The 21,978-nt window shown below is 34.3% G+C and overlaps 3 protein-coding genes across 3 annotated transcripts in view; 1 reads left to right on the top strand and 2 right to left on the bottom strand.

The window, feature by feature from the left end:
• The window catches only part of LOC148587001 (rust resistance kinase Lr10-like), an 81,772-nt gene extending 71,779 nt beyond the window's left edge, over positions 1-9,993 (bottom strand). Inside the window, exon 1 of the mRNA XM_088514671.1 lies at positions 9,946-9,993. The gene's annotated coding sequence lies outside the window, so the exon portion shown is untranslated. The remainder of the gene's footprint in view (positions 1-9,945) is intronic.
• LOC132174651 (rust resistance kinase Lr10-like) lies at positions 2,033-9,696 on the bottom strand. The gene is made up of 4 exons (XM_088514675.1): positions 9,661-9,696; positions 8,435-8,476; positions 7,325-8,168; positions 2,033-2,487 (listed from the first exon to the last, which is right to left on the bottom strand). Exons 2-4 carry the CDS (start codon positions 8,448-8,450, stop codon positions 2,196-2,198), a joined length of 1,152 nt encoding a protein of 383 aa, XP_088370801.1. The 5' UTR covers positions 8,451-8,476; positions 9,661-9,696; the 3' UTR covers positions 2,033-2,195.
• Positions 9,994-11,712: 1,719 nt separating the features above from the next.
• Positions 11,713-14,086, top strand: LOC132174655 (rust resistance kinase Lr10). Its single transcript, XM_059586292.2, has 3 exons — positions 11,713-12,536; positions 12,803-12,829; positions 12,908-14,086. The coding sequence occupies exons 1-3, from the start codon at positions 11,870-11,872 to the stop codon at positions 14,020-14,022; spliced, it is 1,809 nt and encodes a 602-aa protein (XP_059442275.2). The 5' UTR covers positions 11,713-11,869; the 3' UTR covers positions 14,023-14,086.
• The last annotated feature ends 7,892 nt before the right edge of the window (positions 14,087-21,978 follow it).

The raw sequence follows: 21,978 nt of genomic DNA on the forward strand, positions 1-21,978 counted from the left end.
TTATGATGACAAGTCATCTCTGATCTCGAGCAACTGCAACTTCTTAAATAAAGAGGCTCAAAAGAATGGGCAAGGCTTAGGTGCGGTAGTTCAAAACTACCGCACCATGCTGTAGTCCAAAACTGCACCGTTTGGTGCAGTTTTGGGCAATAAACAAATAGTTCTTTTAAAGAAAAAGAAAAAGAAAAAGAAAAATATTTAAAAACTAAAAGTATTAAAAAAAATAGAAGAGAAAAAAAAAAAATGAAAGGGGTGGAGCCACCCCTTGGCCAAAATGGGGTGGCCGGACCACCCCATTTTGGCCCCATTTTGGCCAAGGGGGTGGATTTCCATTATCCTCCTCCAACTTTCTCACATAATCATGATCAACTGATGTTTTTATTTTTAATTCTTTCTAGTTTTTAGTTTTTTTTTTTTTAACTTTTTTAATTGTTTTAATATTTTTAATTATTAGTTTTTTATATTTTTTTAATTCTTATATAATTGTTTGTTATATTTTTAAAAAAAACCTATTTTTCCCAGCCCAAAATTGCACCGTTTGGTTCAGTTTTGAATTTTTCCTTCTCAAAACTGCACCAAACGGTGCATTTTTGGACTACTGCATGGTGCGGTAGTTTTGCACTACCGCACCTAAGCCGAATCCAGAAAAGAATGATACAAATTCAGGAAAATTCATGAGGCAATGAATTCGAACCATAAAAATGTTCTAGACATCAGTTTCTCATTACATTGTGTCCTTTCAATCACCAACTCAGAAACCGTGTCTTCCATTGTTGAATTTCAAAAGTCTTCCTTCTCCTGAGAAACACCAAAAGGGCTTTCTCTATTAGTTTTGTAGCATCCACTGCATTATTTCCTTCCGGAGACCTCCCTCCAACCAACCTCTTGTAGAATTTGATTTCAACATTTCAGGGCTAGAGAAGTGCCTAAACTGGGTCATACTCCCAGCAGGCTTTGGTGGCTGCATCATCATGGAAATGGTTGGAAAAGGATTAGGCCAAATATTTCTGGACGAGGTAAACGGATGCCTAGCAGAATCCTGATTTCTAGATCTTTGAGTTTCCCAAGGAGGTTTCAGATTGGAGGAGTGCTTTGTCATCTGATATTTCCAGAAAATCTCGTGTTTGATTCATTGTTTTTAAAAAGCCAGTTTTAACTTTATTTGAAAAGCCAGAGAAGTTACAAACTTCCTTATAATTCCCTTCACTTTCAACATATGCTCTGATACATATCTAGACATGAAATTTTGATCTACCATCCGATTGAGCAAATTTATTCCTTGAATCATCATCAAGTTTTCAACATATTCCTTGAATCATCAACAAATTTATTCAACACACACACAAGCATTAAAGTAGCGTAACCCAAGAAAGCATTTGTTGCCCAAGGGACAACAATTCTAACTCCACCCAAGCTGAAAAAAAATGCACTTAAGAGTAAACCAATTAAGATGGTACCTAACCACTCAAAATAGTATCCAAATGCAAATCTATTGCCTTTCTTGGGTACCCCCAATTGCATGAACTAAGTTCTCATCAAAGTCCAAGTAACCTCATTCTTTCTTAGGTGTTTTCTCAAACATCTTATATGCTAAAATTTAGTCCTCAAGAAGTAGCTCAATCGGCTAGATCACGCCTAATGAAGAGGAGGTCACTAGTTCGAATCTCCCTCCCTCTTTTGTGCGGACATGTCAACAAAAAAAAAAATTCTAAAATTTAAGGATTTTCACAAGCATATTAATCAATAATCAATGCACACCCAACACATACATCAAATCCAAAGCTTTCTAGGGCGACTTCAAACATTTATTTAATCATTGTTTAAACATTCTATACTTCCAAAGCTTTGAAAACACAGCTGCTTGATTAACTCGTTCTCTTCCATGCTTAAAACATAAACTTAGGAATTGTGATATGCCAAATTTACAAAGCAGGGGATGACTAATGGAGAACGAAGAATAGCACCAAACCTTCTTAAACTGAAACAAAATTCATTGGTTAAATATGAGAAGATAGACTTCAAAGAAAAGAAATGATGTAATAAGGCAAGTTATCATAAATCAAAGGAGCTGCTCTTATGTACTACACATAAACATCAAGCATCTTTGTGCTATCAAATATAGATGAGAACACTAATTGCCCCATTTAATGGGAATGTAACCGAGGAAACTCATATAAATTAATTTGCATTTAAAACTAAGTTGTTTGACTTGATTCTTCTGATTGAATTGATGAGCAAGTTTGATTTGAATCCACTCGAGCATCCCTCATGGGGCTCTCTATTGATGATAAGAAAGGTTTGGAAGGCATTTGTAAGCTTTCAACTCCTCCTTCAAGCATTTCTATGACTCTGTTCATTGAAGGGCGTTCAGTAGGCTTCATCTGTATACACCATAAGGCAACCATGATCATCTTCTTGGCTATTTTCTTTTCCTCTTCGGTAACATCTTCCATTTCTATGTCTTTTCCATCATGCAATTTGTTAGTTCTTGTGTTGGCTTAATTCAGTTCCAAAATGCAGAGGCTACTGTTCACGAGCTCAAACACTGATATCGAATACTCAGAATCCAATCTCCACCGTTCATAATGTAGATTCATGTGTTATGAACGTCCCTACAAAATTTCAGCTCAATCGGACCACAAACGCCCATCGATCGGGGCTGTTGATCAAGACTGGACAGCATTTCCAGAATGCTGTTTCACCCATGTCCGGACATGCCTTCCCCGGGTCCGGACCTCATTTCCAGAAACTCAAATTTTGCTCCACAAAGCCGTGTCCGGACAGCCCATTAACATGTCCGGACACCCCGTAAGTTTGAGGCCCAAAAACGTGATTTTAAGTGGTTTAAGTCTAGGGTTTTGTCGGGGGTATATATACATCATTATAGAAGATAGAAGTACGAATTTTCGCCCCCAGAGAGTTCGTCGGAGGCTGTGCTAAGAGAGATTATATGTGGTGAGCGTTAATTGAATCTCTTAGAGTTTTTGTTTATTCCTTTGATAAATCTACGGTTGAGAAGTCTATCGGAAGGGTCCGGTAAAGGAGAATCACGTTGAAGAAGATTGTGAGCAAGGAGACGAGTTGTAGGCTTGTCGATCTTACAGAGCCAAGGTCTTGCAAAGGGTTGTAAGTGTTCCTAGTGTCTGTAATCTCTAGATAATCTTTTGATAGTGATTTCCTGGGTTTGGCTGCCCCGGAGAGGTTTTACTTTTAGATCGGTTTCTAAAAGGTTTCCTCTTCGTAACCAAAATATCTGTGTCTGCCTCTTTATTGCTTTATATATTTTGGATGATTGAATTGTTTATTGCTACATATTATTAATTCCGCATAAATTGTGATAAACAAGTTTTTGGAGTCGGAATAGCGTTTTTCAATTGGTATCAGAGCGGGTTCACTCTGTTTGGATTAAATTCTTGAGTGAGATCTGTTGACTCCTGTTTGCTATGAATACTTCTCAAGGGGAATATGATCTTATAAATTCCTTCAACAATTTGTTGGAAAAATTCACTCTTTTGAGACATCAATACACAAATTGTTTGGGGGATTTTCAAGATCTTAAACATGTGAATGAATCTATTGTTAATGAATTGTCTGAATCACATGTCCTAATTGATTCTTTGAAATCTGATAAAGAATCTTTGGCGAATGATTTGTCTAAATCACATATCTTGATTGATTCTTTGAAATCTGAGATTTCTGTGCTTGTTGAAAAGTCTTTATCACTTGAGAATGAATTGAATGTTTCTAAGGAACTCTCACGAAATTTCTCTAGTGATAATTTGAAAAGTTTTCTTTGTACTGAAGAATTTGTTCCTAACAAGCCTAGTATGATTGTTGATAATGTTGGTGTATCTACTTCACATGTTTCTAATGAGTCCTTGAATGTTGAGCCTGTGAATGTTAAAGAAACCAAGGCTAATTTTTCTAAGACTCCTTTAGTTAAACAAACTCAAGGTAAGTTTTTTCCTACATGCCATCATTGTGGGATTGTTGGTCACATTAGACCAAACTGTTGGAAATTTAAAGCTGCTCCAAAGAAAGAAAATCATGCAGCTGCTCCGACTCTCCATGGTAAGAAAGGTAAGAAAATTTATGTTAAGCATCATGCATCTTACCCTAAGCTGAGAGTCATGCATCCTCATAGAAAATTACCTTCTAAAAGGTTTGTGCCCACTTGTCATCATTGTGGAAAGGTTGGTCATATTCGACCAAAGTGTTTTGATTTGAAATCCCATAAGCATAAAAGTGAAAATTCCTATTCTAGGAAAGAAAGTGAGGGTTTGGTCATAATGATTAGAGAAGTGTTATCTAGGCTAGATAAGTTTGAGCAAAGTCATAAGTCTAGACCTAAGATTTCTCAAGTGTGGGTTAGGAAGAATGATACCATTCACCCATTGAGGGGGAGTGGTAGTGATCTCACCTAAAGTTAGGTGAGTCAATAACATGCCTAGGATTGATTGTTTTGCTTATTTTGTAATATCCTAGAGCATGTTGTTTTTTTTTCATTGCATTTTTTTTTTCGTTTTTGCTTTATTGTTTATGCACTGCATTGTTTTTGTTGTTACACTTTCTGTATGAAGAGTATATACATGATTGTTTTGAGATTCATGTTTTGAGGCATATTCATAAAGGATTTTTCAAGAAATTCATATATCATGATCTTTGAAAAGCTTATAGATGAGATGTTGTGTGCGGACCACCAAGATTTTTGTCTACTTGCTAATCAAATGTTCAGGAATGTGTAATGTCTTGTGAAGACCTAGAAGTAGTTATTAAACCAAATCATTATTTTGTAGTGGGACCTATAAGATGTGATGAAAGTTTAATGCTAAAGGACATTCATGTCTTGCCTGTTGTAATCTCAATTCAAGCATGTTGTCTTGTTTTGCATTGCATTTTTCTTTGTTTTGCATTTGTTTTTCTTTTGTGTGCATTTCTTTTGTGAAAAATTTCAAAAAGACAAAAATATGTTACTTTGATTGTTTCCTTTTCTTTCTTTTGTCTTATGCACCTAGATAGTCCATTAATTTCTCATGTTGCTTTTTATGGATTTAATTCCTTACATCTTGGAATGTTCTTAATATGCATGAGATGAAAATTTGTGTCAATGGACTTGTTTTTGTGGTTACCTAAAGCCTAAGCTTATGTGGTACATTTTGCCTATGCTTTATCTTTTGTGCATATTTAAGCTTAAATTGAGGTTTTGTTTCACTTTATTTGTGAGGTCTGTTAGGTAACCATATGAGGTTTTTGACTAGTCATATTTTTCAAATTGACCATATGCGAGTTGAACCTAGGGCTTAAAAATTCCTGCTTTCTCTGTTGTGATAAGCACCAAAAGTTTAATGACACTTTCTCAAAGAGAAAAATAAACAAAATAGTGAAACAAATAAAATCAAAAGATCATATTCCAAAAGGAATTTATTTCACTGTGTCAAACTTGTGCAAAATATTTTACAAAGAGAATTGTATAGGATGAGAGTGGCTAGGCCCTAGTATGATAAGGTTTGACTTTTGATTTGATATACTTGTCAAAACCTCATGGTGGTGAAACTTTCTCCTCATTTTGTAAATTGAAATTTTTTCTCTTTGGATGGCTTACCCACACACCACACAAGCATAGGTTGAATGAAACATTTTCTTGGCTTGGGTTAAGCAATATGAGTTTCTAGCCATTTCTAGTATCATGTATGTTTTGCATATTTGGAGCATGTTTGGGATATTCATTGTGCAATACATGAGTCATTAATGTGTTATCATTTGTGTTCATTTGACTTTTGAGGGGGAGAAACATGTTTCGCATTTTTTAGCTTCTTGTTGATTATTGAGTCATATGTTGAGGGGGAGTTTTTGGTGATGTGTGTTCATGATCTTGCATTCTACGTCATTTTTTTGTGATCATGAGTTTTATTTCTGTATTCCTGTTCCATATATGCCTTAATATATTTTGTGAAGTGTTTCAGGAAATATGAAGACCTTTTGTCATTCTGTGACAAAAAGGGGGAGTAAATATGGGGAGATGATGGGATTGGCTCGGCATTTTGGTTTTGTCACTGAATTGCCAAAGGGGGAGTTTGTTAGTTCTTGTGTTGGCTTAATTCAGTTCCAAAATGCAGAGGCTACTGTTCACGAGCTCAAACACTGATATCGAATACTCAGAATCCAATCTCCACCGTTCATAATGTAGATTCATGTGTTATGAACGTCCCTGCAAAATTTCAGCTCAATCGGACCACAAACGCCCATCGATCGGGGCTGTTGATCAAGACTGGACAGCATTTCCAGAATGCTGTTTCACCCATGTCCGGACATGCCTTCCCCGGGTCCGGACCTCATTTCCAGAAACTCAAATTTTGCTCCACAAAGCCGTGTCCGGACAGCCCATTAACATGTCCGGACACCCCGTAAGTTTGAGGCCCAAAAACGTGATTTTAAGTGGTTTAAGTCTAGGGTTTTGTCGGGGGTATATATACATCATTATAGAAGATAGAAGTACGAATTTTCGCCCCCAGAGAGTTCGTCGGAGGCTGTGCTAAGAGAGATTATATGTGGTGAGCGTTAATTGAATCTCTTAGAGTTTTTGTTTATTCCTTTGATAAATCTACGGTTGAGAAGTCTATCGGAAGGGTCCGGTAAAGGAGAATCACGTTGAAGAAGATTGTGAGCAAGGAGACGAGTTGTAGGCTTGTCGATCTTACAGAGCCAAGGTCTTGCAAAGGGTTGTAAGTGTTCCTAGTGTCTGTAATCTCTAGATAATCTTTTGATAGTGATTTCCTGGGTTTGGCTGCCCCGGAGAGGTTTTACTTTTAGATCGGTTTCTAAAAGGTTTCCTCTTCGTAACCAAAATATCTGTGTCTGCCTCTTTATTGCTTTATATATTTTGGATGATTGAATTGTTTATTGCTACATATTATTAATTCCGCATAAATTGTGATAAACAAGTTTTTGGAGTCGGAATAGCTTGAGAAGTCTATCGGAAGGGTCCGGTAAAGGAGAATCACGTTGAAGAAGATTGTGAGCAAGGAGACGAGTTGTAGGCTTGTCGATCTTACAGAGCCAAGGTCTTGCAAAGGGTTGTAAGTGTTCCTAGTGTCTGTAATCTCTAGATAATCTTTTGATAGTGATTTCCTGGGTTTGGCTGCCCCGGAGAGGTTTTACTTTTAGATCGGTTTCTAAAAGGTTTCCTCTTCGTAACCAAAATATCTGTGTCTGCCTCTTTATTGCTTTATATATTTTGGATGATTGAATTGTTTATTGCTACATATTATTAATTCCGCATAAATTGTGATAAACAAGTTTTTGGAGTCGGAATAGCGTTTTTCACAATTGGTTATAAACCCAAGTAGGAAAATAAATTTGGCTTGAATGGTCTGTAAGTGCATTTAAATTCCTTCTTCTACCTGCCATTTCCATCAATAACATTCCAAAACTATAAACATCAGCTCTATATGAAATGCCTCCAATGTTTTTGTAGAACAACTCAGGAGCCATGTATCTTAACGTCCCTCTTGCAGCAGTCAAAGAGACAATGCTATCATCTACTGAATATAGCTTTGCCAAGCCAAAGTCAGACACCTTGGGAGCCAAATTCTCATCAAGAAGAATGTTGTGAGGCTTGATATCAAAGTGTAAAATTTGCATGGCACATCCTTGATGTAGATATTCAATTCCACGAGCCACTCCTAGAGCTATATCATACATTTTGTCGTAGCTTAGGAACGTACTTACTTCTGAGGAAAATATGTATTTATTCAAAGAGCCATTAGGCATAAACTCATATACTAGAGCTCGCTTTGATCCTTCAACACAAAAACCAATGAGTTGAACTATATTAACATGGTGAATCCTTCCGATGGTTGCAACTTCATTGATAAAATCTTGTCCATTAGCTTCAGACTTACTCAACATCTTTATAGCTACGAGTCGGCCACTTCGAAGTGTTCCTTTAAATACAGTGCCATAGCCTCCTTCGCCTAATTTGTCCTTGAAATTTTTGGTCATCTTCTTAATTTCGTAGTAAGAGTACCTTATTGGCATGAGGTTATTGTGGCTTTGCAAGAATTCTTCAACAGCATTGTACATAGATAAATGCCTTCTACGCCATTTATATATCAAAAACGCAATCACACACGGAGTCAACAATACAGCTTTTGCTGCAAGGTATGGTCCTATGAAAGAACATCGTCAAAATAAATTATAAGAACAAACATGTAGATGACCTATTGTCAGCATCTTATTTATTACAGCTCAACCCACTGCCTTCCTAAATCCTAGTAATTAATCACAATTTTTTTTTTTTTTTTCATGTGAATAATATTTACATCTTGCCTGCATTTCAAAATATTTCATGCTTCACAGTGGAATGAATTATCTACTAATTAAAAAGGAAAAAAATAAAAGAAGATCGATCAGATGAGCGATATAAGGTTCTTACCGCCATAGATTGTCATGATTATCAGTAGTTTTTTGAAATAGTCTGCAAGAAATAAGAAAAATATAAATTACTTAATTAATCAAGAAAGTGACTCAAATAATTTGAAAATTTTAGGGTCTAATAAAATTCCATAAACAACTTTCCCGTTGGCCATGCTTAAAGAATAAATATAAATAACTTTATAAACTTCTAGACTTCACATGTTTGGGATTTAAGTTGGGTTGAGCGCTATTCCATTCCTTCCCAATGTGTGATTGAGATGCATAATTTGCCAATGGAGGCTTGTAACTGAGGTTTTAGTTGGGGTGTAGTAGATTTTTTTTTTTTTAAGAGAAGATTATAATAGAATTGATGAGCAGACATGTATGTATAGAATACTAACTCGTTGTTATCCAGGAAATAATGGGGTCAAGGAAATTAAGGAAAATTTTAAATCAAGAGAGAAAGCTAATTTCTTAAGAAATTGGATATTTTTCCTTTCATTTTCCTATTTGTATCTAATACCTAAACAAAGCCTAAAAGTTTGAGATCAACCATTGCATGCCTAAGCACATGGTCACTCCTCTGTTTGTCTCATCATCTGCCATCACTCTATATTATCCTTCTAACAAATTGTTGGGTGCTCTCCCATGTGAGAAGTACAACCAAATGGGTAGCAAACTAAATTGCTTTCTGTGGTTAAGAGAAAAATAAATGAAATGTAGGAACTGGTTGATGTTGACTGTTAGTTTTTCTCTCCAATTACTTGGTTGCTCTCTTAAAGTATTGATTAAATGATTAAATTTACATATTCCTATGAGCTTAAGCTTTTAAGACAAGTGGTGATATAACATAGTATTAGAGCTGGAGGTTCTGACTTCAAACCTTAACTCCGTCAATTTACTCTTTCATTTAAATTAAATATTCTATGTGTAACTCGCCTATTAAAAGGAAGTTTGAACCCACGAATGTTAAAATATTGATTAAATGATTAAATTTACCTATTATTATCAGTGACATAGGTCCAGTGATTTTTCCTTTCATTGGATGGTTTTCCATGTGCAAATCTTGTTTTTCTTGCTTGTGGGTGGTTTGATTTATTTATATACATTGTTGGTGAGTTGTTTTGTTGCTATTTTGACTATTTAATTTACACATAGATGAGTAATAAATTTCTGCTGGGTATGTCTTTGATTGGCATTTACACCACCACCCTCACACACAAGTTTTCGAGACAGAAACCTTACCATGGTATGGCTCATTTCCATTTCCTATGGAAATTGGTAGGTTAATCCACCATAATTTGTCTTCTGCTTTGGCAAAGAAAGAATAACATCAGCATTTGAAAACTTGGAACTAAAAATCTGCATTTTTATTTTAGTTGGAAATATAATTACAATGGATAACTAATTGTCTTTTTCTTGTAAATGCCAGTAATATTCATTTTGTTTGCAGGTTGAAATTATTTTCATGCTTCACAGTCTAAGAATTGATCTGCTAAAAGAAAACAAATGAGAGATACAGGATCTTACGGATGAACCGCGGTACCGGTATTTTGCTAACAGCACCAATAACTATAAAAAAAAGATAAATTTTAATAATTAATTGAAAAAGTGAATCAAATAATTTCAAAAGTCTTGGGCCATGCTTAACAAGATCCTTCAAACAATTTTTTGAAATAGAAACCTCACCTTTTTCAAATATCGATTTATCGGATGAACCTGCTCCACAGAGAAAGAATAACATCAACATTAGCAAGCTTGAAAAAAAAAAAAAAAAAAAAAAAAAAAAAAAAAAAAAAAAAAAAAACTTGAAGTCATTATGTAAACTAAAAGATATAAGCTGGCCATTATGTATGTGATCGTCATAACCCAGTACGCAATATCACATTGTTATGGTACAGGGGACCGAGGTCTGGTGCAATTCCTACGATATTACACCGTGCAATAAATTATATTTGGATGGTCTATTTTTAAATAAATACTCCAAATCAAAAGAGAGAGAGAGAAGGGATGGCACAATGGTTAATGGGGGTGGCAGCAACCTGAAAAATATGGCATAAGAGGAGAAAGAAATGTGCGAAAGGAAAATAAAATTTAGTGTGAAGTTAGTGTGAGAATCTAGTGTGAAACTGAAAAATGTGTTTGTTTGTCAGATTCTGTACGCACCTGGTTTTAGATTGTCGCAAAAGTACTGAGAACGGAAATTCACGTCATCGAGGATGCAAAAGTCATCTCCAGTGAAGTTATCACACAAAACTTGGACCCATGAAAGCTTAAAACCATCGGCCACTTGATCGGATACGTATGAACACGTAATTGGGATTCGTGTTGGCCACGCTGTCGGAAACATTTGCTCTATTTGGCAAGAGTCCCCCAAATCCCCTAGAGATAAATAGTCGAGATATATAACATATCGATAGCCCTTGGAATGGAATAGAGAAGAGTTGGAAGAATTCACTCCATTACTCAAGCAACTAGACGTGTCCAAATACTGTACATACATATCAGAAATCATTGGCTTTTCGCACTTCACCCAAACCACACCCGTTTGTTGCATATTGACATAGTACCCAATCCGCCAGTACCGATCAGTAGTATTTAGCCCATCCCCATCCCCATCCCCATTACCAAACAAACCTTTTCTTTCCAAAAACAGAACGCCAACGTCCACTTTTCTGGCTTTTTATTTATTTATTTTTTTCCTTTTCTTTTCTGCACTGCACGAGAGCTGCTGCATCGTTTGGCAACGGCCAACAGCCGCTAATTACTCATACAAAAAAAAAAAAACCTCTGCACACAACATGAAAACTGGCGATACTGTACTAAGCTTCTCTTTTTCCATCAGCTACAGTAACCGTCCAAAAAACCTCCTTTATTTCGGTTGTCCCCAGAGTTAAATTGATGAGCTTGAATTCCGCCTCTTGAAACAGCGACCATTAATTCGAATTTTTTTTTTCCTCTTGTGTAGATATATTAAAAAAATAATAATAAATAAAACCAAACCACAGCTGAATTCATTGAAAGACATTTAGGTTATGTTTGGCAAGAAGCCAGACCGTAAACAAGACCCATGACCCAAAACTCAAAAAAGAAAATTTACATTTTTTTTTTAAAATCAACTTCAATATTCTTATTTTTTACATCAAATCAATTATATTTTACCATATTCAAATAAAAAAATTATTACAAAACAAAATTTTTTCATTTTTTTATACAAAACATTCTTACTTTTTAATTCATATCAATCAAATTTGCTACCATATATTTCACCTCCAAAGTTCATTCCATTGCCAAACATAGCCTTGGGAAGCTGACTGTTCTTGGGTTCATACAGTCACCATTACTACATAAGTCCAAGTCCAAGAGAAGTTCATCCGAAATTTACTGGAGAAAGCCTAGCTATATATCTCTGAGAAGCATTCCAGAGTAGAGAGATTGGATATTTTGCTTAGAAATGGATTTCTCATACTTCTTGTTGTTTGTGGCTTTCATCATAGACCTTGGAGAATGCCAAAGTAATGGGTGTGCTGAATTGCCGTGTGGAGCTCATGGCCCAGTCATCCGATTTCCCTTCCGGGTTAACAGTCAGCCAGAGCACTGTGGGTATCCTGGGTTTCATCTCTCCTGCACTGATACAAACGATACAGTGGTTGAGCTGCCGAATTCAGTCAAGCTTTTTGTCAAACGGATTAACTACAAATCTCAGCTACTTCAATTATACGATCCAGCTCATTGTATTCCAAAGCAGCTTAGGAGACTCAATTTATCTTCCTCGCCTTTCCAATTCGAAGATTCCCTGTATTACAGCCTTCCAGACTTTGCCTTCTTCAATTGTTCCCCAAGAAAAGTAAAATTCGAGTTTATCCGTTGTCTTAGTAGCCCAAACCACCAGGTTTATGCCTTCAATGAACTTGATCATGACCTCACGGACTTACCCCTATCATCTTGTACAAAGATGTATACTCTTCCATCAATTCCAGATACTACAGTACTCGGTGACGTTGAGAAAAATCTTGAACTGCAATGGTCCAGACCAGTATGTGGACACTGTGAAGCAAAAGGCAAGAAATGCAGATTGAAGAAACATAGCACTGAATTAGAAACCGAATGCTTCCTCGAAGGTATTGTCTTCTCTCCAATTTCCACCTTTGTACTCAATTTCTTCATGTACAGTTTTCAAGCCAACGTGCATTCATTTCCACGCAAAAATAAAATAACTCGGGGAAAATCACTGCGCAGTACCTTTAGCCCTCTTAGACGCCTACAACTTGACCTCAAGGGGTCTAAATTCAATATAACTCGGCTATTAGCAAGAAAATTTTAGCGAAAAATATTTATTTTTTTGGAAATATAGAATGAGAAGCTAATTATGTTAAATCTTTAACAGGTGCATTATCAAAGTTAGCGATCACTGGTGAGTTGTCTTGGCCATTCAAAATTCTTTTTTATTGAGGAGATGTAAACTATTGACTCACACATGTTTATTACGCAGGTATCACCTTAGGTTCATTACTATTACTACTAGCTATCTTTGCTCTCTACCGGTTATATACTTATGATAAAGTAGAAAAAGAACATCAAGCAAAGATCAACAAGTTTTTGGAAGACTACAGAAATTTCAAACCCACAAGATACTCCTATGTCGACATTAAAAGGATTACAAGCCAATTTTCTGAAAAGTTAGGTGAAGGAGCATATGGAATAGTATTCAAAGGAAAGCTTTCCCATGAAATTTACGTTGCAGTGAAGATCCTCAACACTTCTAAGGGAAATGGGGAAGAATTTATAAACGAAGTAAGAACAATGGGTACAATCCATCATGTGAATGTAGTTCGTTTGGTTGGCTTCTGTGCTGATGGATTTAGACGAGCTCTTGTTTATGAGTTCTTGCCAAATGATTCACTAGAGAAGTTCATATCTTCAACGGCCGCCAAGAACCCCATCCTTAATCTGGATAAGCTGCAAGATATTTCTCTTGGCGTAGCTAAAGGAATTGAATATCTTCATCAAGGATGTGACCAACGAATCCTCCATTTTGATATCAAACCTCACAATGTTTTGTTAGACCAAAACTTCAATCCAAAAATTTCTGATTTTGGTCTTGCCAAGTTGTGTGCAAAGGATCAAAGTGCAGTGTCCATGACCACGGCCAGGGGGACCATGGGTTACATTGCACCCGAAGTGTTCTCTAGAAATTTTGGGAATGTGTCTTCTAAAGCAGATGTTTATAGCTTTGGAATATTGTTACTTGAAATGGTCGGAGGGAGGAAAAATGTTGACATTACTGTTGAAAATAGTGGCCAAATCTATTTTCCAGAATGGATCTACAATGTCTTGGAACAAAAAGAAGATATACGAATCTTTGTTGAGGATGATGGAGACGCTAAAATTGCAAAGAAGCTTGCAACTGTAGGACTCTGGTGCATCCAATGGCACCCAATGGATCGTCCTTCCATAAAAGATGTTGTTAAAATGTTGGAAGGAGATGAAGATAAATTAATTATGCCTCCTAATCCCTTTGCTTCTGCTGGCCATGTAAAAAATAATGCAAATATACTAATAGAACGTCAAAACCAGGAGTTAGAGGTCATCCCAGAATCAGAGTAATTGTTTGTATACATGGTGTATGTGATAATAATATTTTGCAATGATCTTGTACTCTTAAAACTTATTCATCTTGTCAATGTAAGGACGTCAAGTTTTTATCTTTTATCAAACCTTAAAACATTTAAAAATAGATGTTGAAAAACTATAATCAATCATAAACCTAAATAAAAGATTAATTCATTTGAGGCGTAGGGTCAAACCACATAATCACGTTAAGAATTTCTATTACTTCTTACTTTTGTTTCATATAAATTGATATGTGAGAAATTTCATACAAATTAGCTTTTAAGACACGAATCTTTTGCATGTGATCATGTTTTTTTAGTAGTTTAAAAGAATTTGAAAAGTGGTATTTAATGATATATCATCATAGTTGACACATAATCATATTTAGTAGACTTTTTTATTATTATCGTACAACTATAATGATGTGACAGTGAATATCAACCATTAATTTTTATTTTTACAAGTGCCTTGTTGAGTTAAAGATTAATTTTTATTGCCACATTATTATAATTGTTTGACAATCGTATGAAAGTGTACTAAATAGTATTAATCTAGTTAATATGTGTGCATTAATATCCTGATAATTGAGTACTTGACCTATATATGACCATGCGGTCAACACGTTTCCACTATGGTCTACATTATCTTAACCATCATTATTATTGATGCTGGGTCCTCCACTTCGATCGAGGACCTTTTTCTTCAACAAACTAAAAAGAAATAAAAATAAAAATAAAACCTTTTTTAGAGTCAAATTGGTAACAAAATTTTTGTCGGTCCAAATTATATGGTCTGCAAGAAATTAATTAGTCGTAGGCCCACCAAATTGCCGGAAATTTGTTTCACTTTATCTTTTCATAAACTTTTTAGGTCCCGTGGCATTAACTCATGTTGACACCAAGTCAATGGTCATCCATTAGGAACAGCGTGATGATGGAAAGGGATACTTGTGGAGTTGTGAATATATTGGAAAGCCATTGGTAAATTATAATTTTCAAAGAAAATTCGTAGGGAAGAATGGTTTGTTTATTATCCACCACTTAAAAGGAAGGAGGAGGGCATCTTCGGTGCTGATTTTTCTACAACCCGGCCCATGAAAGGATCGATGATGGATGCTTTTAGTTAATAGGTGTGTGCGAATATCATGATAATTGATTACTTGACCGTGCGGTCAACACGTTTCCAGTATGGTCTACATTATCTTAACCATCAATATATTATTGACATTTTTCTTTAAAAAACTAGCAAAGCATACTTTTTACACCATTTATTTTGCTAAAAGTAGGCCTAGGCCCATACTATGAAAACAAAAAGAAACGCACCAATGGCACGAAACACGCCGGAGACATTGTCTTAATTCAAATTTTATGATGATATTATTAATTGAGTAGTAGTTTTAGGAAGTATGTGAACTTTTTCAAAAGAACAAAAGCTAAAAAAAGATTGAAAAGTTTTTAGATGATAAATTTCAAAACAAATGTCTAAACAAAGTTATGTTATCTAAAGATGTTCAACACTCTTAAAAACACTACATATAGTTTCATTTATTTATATATTGGTTAACATGCTTTAAAATATTTCTTAAATGGTTTTAATTTCTATGTAACCCATATAGCCTACCTTTTTAAAAATATATCATATTTCAATGGCGTAGAAATGAGACAACACTTCGTGAAAACTCACGTTTAATAATTGAAGCTTATGGAATGTTCCTTAATTGAGGCTCATTACATGGACCAATTTCGTAATAATTTACTTACTAAATCTTAGACTTACGCAATTACTTTTTTTCACTTATGAAGCACTTCAGTATTTTGCAGATTAGCAAGTTGCCAGGATGTAGAATAAGAAATTCGCTGGGATGAAGATGCTGAGAGAATGACACACACTATCAGGTTTGCTTAGATAGTTGTTAGTTATTATTATTATAGCAATGTTGTTTGGAAACTTTGAGTTTATAATGATGATACATGATTGATTAGTTGCCTCATATCACTTATTTTTGCTTTCCGCTATAGTATACTCTAATATTTAGTGTAACATGGTGTATTCAGCTAATCATCAGTTACCTAGTTTAATGAAACTGCGAAGTTGAGAAACAATTTTTTTTTATGGGTTAAACATCTTTCCAATATCTGTGGTTTGCACCAAAATCAAATAGCTACCTGAGTTTTTAAAAATGTTACAAATGGTACATGTGGTAAGCAAATAAACCTACTTGGTACTTCCATCAAGATTCTGTTAGGGTATTTAAAGGAGCACCACGTCACCCTTATACGTGGCATGGTACTTGTGGTTTCAAAGCGCCACGTGGCATGGTACCTAGGTTTTTGGGTGCTACATCATATTTAAAATAAATAAAAAAAGGAGAACTGGGGGTGGCTTCGGCCATCCCCAATTGGCGGTTGAACCACCCCCAACCGGCCCTTGGGGGCGAATCGTCCATCCCAAAGGGCCAAAGCCAATAAATTTTTTCTTTTTGACACTTCGGCCACCCTAGACCGCCGAAGCCACCCCTAACCTCCCAAAAGGGGTGGCCGGCGAGCCCATGTGTTTTAAATTTTTTTAAAACTATTTTATTAATTTATTATTATTTAGATTTTGATTTATTTTTTAAATATAAATAATTTTTTAATAATATTTTATTAGTGGCCTAATCCACACCGTTAGATAAAAATTAATGGTCCATATTAGAAATTTAATACCTCGAATTCCCGAGAAAATTCGAAGGGATCCGATCCCTTTCCATCACCATTACCTTGTCATACTATGTCTGTCGCCTTTAAGATAAAGTAAGACCATTATTGTGCTCGTGGAAAGGACGTTGCTCCTCATACTAGAGCATGTTTTAAACCAAAACACGACTCTTGCTTTTTGACTGAGAAGCCAGAGCATTCATTCGGCTCAACAAATAGCTAAAAATTTGAGATAAAGCAAGACCATTAATGTGGTTGTGGAAAGGACGTTGCTGCTTAGTTGTGTTTTCAAACCAAAACGCGTCGATTGATAAAGCAAAATTGTTAATAATTTAGGTAGTAATTACGAGAGAGTTTATATATAATTCATTTATCTAAATAAATTTTAAGAATAATAAAAATGATATTTAGTCTACTAAATAGCATTGCTCTAGGAATAATGCTACATTTACTCTCTTACTTTTTGATACAATTTTTTCACCCATAGGTGATTTTTAAAATTATCATTTGATATGAGATGGTTTATTTACTTACTTGGGCGTGTAGGTCTCATAAAAATTGTCTCCAAGGTATAGCTCAATCGACTGTGGACCACGCTTCATAAAGCGGAGGTTACTTATTCGAATTATCCCTCCTCCTTTTCTTGTATAGACATAAAAAATAAAATAAAAAAGTCTCATAAAAATTCTTTGAAATTTCAATAAAAGCGCATATGTTGTTACCAAACTAAGAAATTTGAATAATTATCACATTCCACATTCTCTTATTCCAAGTAATAATTATTCATTTTTTTAATGAAATAGTTATTTTATGAACTAAATGAGCCCTAAGTGATAAAGAAAAAACCATTACTCCTGTGCCGACTACTTTTGAAAATTTTGTAAAAGGGAAAATAAATGGATAAGAGCACTGGCACCAACTTTTTAAAATCTCTGTACTTTTCTTAAAATGTAGGGAAACTCTTAAAAATAACTTTGTTTCTATGGTAATATGATACTATCATACTATGTACGACATCATTTCATATATATATATATATATATATATATATATATATATGCGATTAACGGTTAGTGGTTTTGAAAAAACCTAAAACCGTTAATTATAACCGTCTATGCGGTTAGCGATTTTTCTTAACTACCTTCAAAAACAGTTAGCAATTTGTGGCCTTTACACCCCTAGCATTTACTCATAAGTCGTGAACCATGGAAAGGGGTACTTGTCATTTGTCAGTATCTAACAATTTTTCCAACCTCTGCTTTTCCTTGAATGTTCGGCAACAATCTTCTCTTTTTATTTTATATGTTTTTTTTTCCTTATTACTAAATAATATATTTTTTAAACTGTTCTCTTACAAAAAATTATAATTCCTTTTCTACTTGTATATCACATTAATTATTATTTTTTTATTATTCAAATAAAAATTTCACAACAAAACTCAATATATTGATTCAAGTTTCAACCTTCATTATCTTCTCCAAACTTTGAGATTTATTTCGAATCAATTATGCTTATGAATTGATTAATATTTTGAAAAGCCTAATTTTCAAAGAAAATTCTTGTTAAATGGTTCATTTATTATACATCACTTCAAAGGAAGGAGGAGGTGCTCCTTCGGTGCTGATTTTTCTGGTAAATAGACCACTACTAGACGGTATACACCCCCATTTCCGGATAATTGATTACTTGAGTCTATGAGTCTAAGAGTCTAAGACGTTTTCATTACGGTCTACCTTATCTCAACCTCCATTATTAATATTGGTGGTCCACTTGGCATCTAATTCCTAGCGTCTTGTTTGGGTCGAGATGTGAAGTGTCGGGAAGAGGACTTTTCTTGTGCATATTTTATACGCAAGGAAATTAGAATTTTCAAAAAGGGCCTGATTCAAGAAAGTGAATCCACACAGCCTCAACCAGTCGAATCCCCATATTAAAGAATGATAAATTTTAAAACAAATGTCTAAACAAACTTATCTTATCTAAAGACGTTCAACACTCTTAAAAACACTACATATTGGGGGTGTTTGTTAAACAACACCCCACCACACGGCACTGTTCATGGACCACGGCACTGTTCATGGATTAAAAAAAAAGAAAAAATAATAATAATAATTGGTATGGAAAAATGAAAAAGTGGTATTGGGAAGTAAAAAATTTTGTTTTGTAGTGATTTTTTTATTTGAATAGTAATAAAAAGTAAATGATTGGATATAAAAAGTGAGTGATTTGATATAAAAGTAAGAATATTTTTTTGGAAAAAAAATGAAGTGAATAGTGTGGTGGATGTGGGGGAATGTGAGGGGGTTTAACAAACATCCCCATAGTTTCATTTATTTATATATTGGTTAACATGCTTTAAAATATTTCTTAAATGGTTTTAATTTCTATATAACCCATATGGCCTACCTTTTTAAAAATAAATCATATTTCAGTGGCGTAAAAACAGAGACAACACATATCTTTTCATGAAAACTCATGTTTAATAATTGAAGGTTATGGACTATTCCTTAAGGCTCATTACATGGATCAATTTCATCATAATTTACTTACTAAATCATGAACTTACGCAATTACTTTCTTCCACTTATGGAAAACTTCGCTATTTTGCAGATTAACAAGTTGTCATGCTGTAGAATGAGAAATCCGTTGGGATAAAGATGCTGAGAGAATGATTCACACTATTAGGTTTGCTTAGATAGTTGTTAGTATAATCGTTATAGCAATGTTGTTTGGAAACTCTAAGTTTATATTGATGATATATGATTAGTTGCCTCAGATCACTTATTTTTGCTTTCCGCTATAGTATACTTTGATATTTAGTGTAGCGTGGTGTATTTAGCTAACATCAGTTACTTATTTTAATGAAACTACGAGCAACACTCAAAGTTAAGTAAAATTAATTATTTAATTTTGGAGGCGATATAACCCCCAATCCTTTAAGGGTAGCCGCAACTCGCAAGCCACTCCTAAAGGGTTTACAGCTATGGGAGCTACCCAGAAAGGTGACTGGGAGTGGCTCGTGAAAGGTGACTAGGAGTGGCTCGTGTGTGACCATTTTTTCATCCAACCTAATTGCTAATTCTAACAAAGTTGCTTGTTTGCCACAAAATGGTAGTTTAATGTATCAAAGTTGATGTATCAAAGTATTATGCGTGCCACTTTGTGAAATTTTTTATTTTTTATTTTTTGACATGTACACATAAGAGGGGGAATGAGGATTCGAACTAATGACATCTAGTTCATTAGACGTGGTCCTAGCCAATTAAGCTACATCTTAGGGACTATTAGATAAATTTGTATAAATTATTAAATTAACTAAGAACCAATTTAAAACAAATGTAGTGTTAGAGTAGTTGAAAATTTGTGCCGGTCTAAGTTAATATGGTCTGCAAGAAATTATTACGCTGTAGCCCTACCAAATTGACGAATAATTGGTTTCACTTTATCTTCTCATAATTTTTTAGGTCCCATGGCATTTACTCATGGTGACACCAAGTCAACGGCGATCCATTAGGAGCAGCGTAAATAGCAGCGTAATGATGGAAAGGGATACGCGTCTGTTGTCAATATCTAACCATTTTTCCAATCATCTATAAAAAAAAATTTTAAAATAAAACAAAAACAAAAACAAATTTTCCAACCTCTGTTTTTCCTGAAACTACCACTTTCCTTATGATGAGTAAGATGCGACTGTCTTTGATAACACTCTTTTTTAAAAAAATATATATATTTTTTAAATAATATTTATTCACTTTTCTTTAACAAAAAAAAAAAAAAATTAAGGCTGTGTTTGACAATGAAATAGAAAAAAAGTGTGAAGCAGTACTGTAGTAGATTTGATTGATATGAGAGAAAAAAGTAAGAATGTTTTGTATAAAAAAGTGAAAAAATTTGTTTTGTAGTGATTTTTTTATTTAAATAGTAATAAATAGTTATTGATATAATATAAAAAGCAAGAATGTTGGGGTTGATTTTAAGAAGAATTTTTTTGAATTTTTAGGTCCGGTCCGGCCCTTTGCCAAACACAGCCTAAATATGACATCAATTACATTTTAGTATTATTCAAAAAAAAAAAAAAAAAAAATCACAACAAAACTCTTTACCAAACAGGTTTAAGTTCTGCCTAACATAATTTATTAATGGAAAAATTACAGTTTGCCCCCCTAAAGTTGTCAGTGTTTTTCAATTTGAACACAAAAGTTTAAATTTTTGCAATTCACCCTCCCAAAGTTCAAATATTTACAATTTGACCAATTGTATCAAAAACTTCCCATATTGCCCCTAATTTTTTTTTATATAAAAAAAAAATTAAAAAAAAATAAAATTCGGGGTGGTTGTAGCCACCTCTTTGGCCATCTGGCCATTTTTGCACCCCCAAATTTTTTTTTTTCATAAAAAATAAAAAATATGGGCAATATGAGAATTTTGGGATAATATTGGTTGAATTGAAAAAAAAAATTGAAACTTTGTGGGGGTGAATTGCAAAAATTGAAACTTTGATGTTCGAATTGAAAAACACTGTCAACTTTAAAGAGGTAAACTGTAATTTTCCCTTTATTAATTCAACCTTCATTTTCTTCTTCAAACTCTGAGATTTATTTCGAATCAATTATGCTTACGAATTCATTAATATATTGAAAAGCCATAGTAAATTATCATTTTGCAAATAAACTTCATGTTGAAGAATAGTTTATTTATTAAACAAAGGAAGGAAGGAGGTGCTCCTTTGGTGCAGATTTTTCTAGTCAATAGACCATTGCTACATACAAGGATGATGGATTCTTTTAGTTAATAGGTGTGAATTTCCCGATAATTGATTACTTGAGTCAATGAATTATGAGGCGAAGACATTTCCATTGTCGTCTACATTATCTCAACCACAGTTATTAATGTTTTTTTTTTTTTTTACATGTCCACATAAAAGGAATATGAGAATTCGAACTAGTGATTTTCGCTTTATTAGGTGTAGTCCCAACCGTTGTTAATGTTGGTGGTCCATTTACATCAAAAAAACTTTCTTAGCCTTTAATTCTTGGCATCTTGTTTGGGTCAAGAATATATAGGGTGTCAAGAAGAAGACTTTTCTTACACAGATTTTATATGCAGAAATTAAAATTTAATGCGAGGAAAGAACTTTCCTAGCGTGTCCTATAATTAATTTGAGAACTACAAGTTAATTTCGTTCTGCGTGGTGAGTTGGGTTGGAAGATGATCCTTTCAATTATTATCATAGCGAATTTCATTCCTTTTGGAC

Source organism: Corylus avellana, chromosome 3, assembly GCF_965113065.1.
Source record: "Corylus avellana chromosome 3, dhCorAvel1.hap1.2, whole genome shotgun sequence".
Taxonomy (NCBI): Eukaryota; Viridiplantae; Streptophyta; class Magnoliopsida; order Fagales; family Betulaceae; genus Corylus; species Corylus avellana.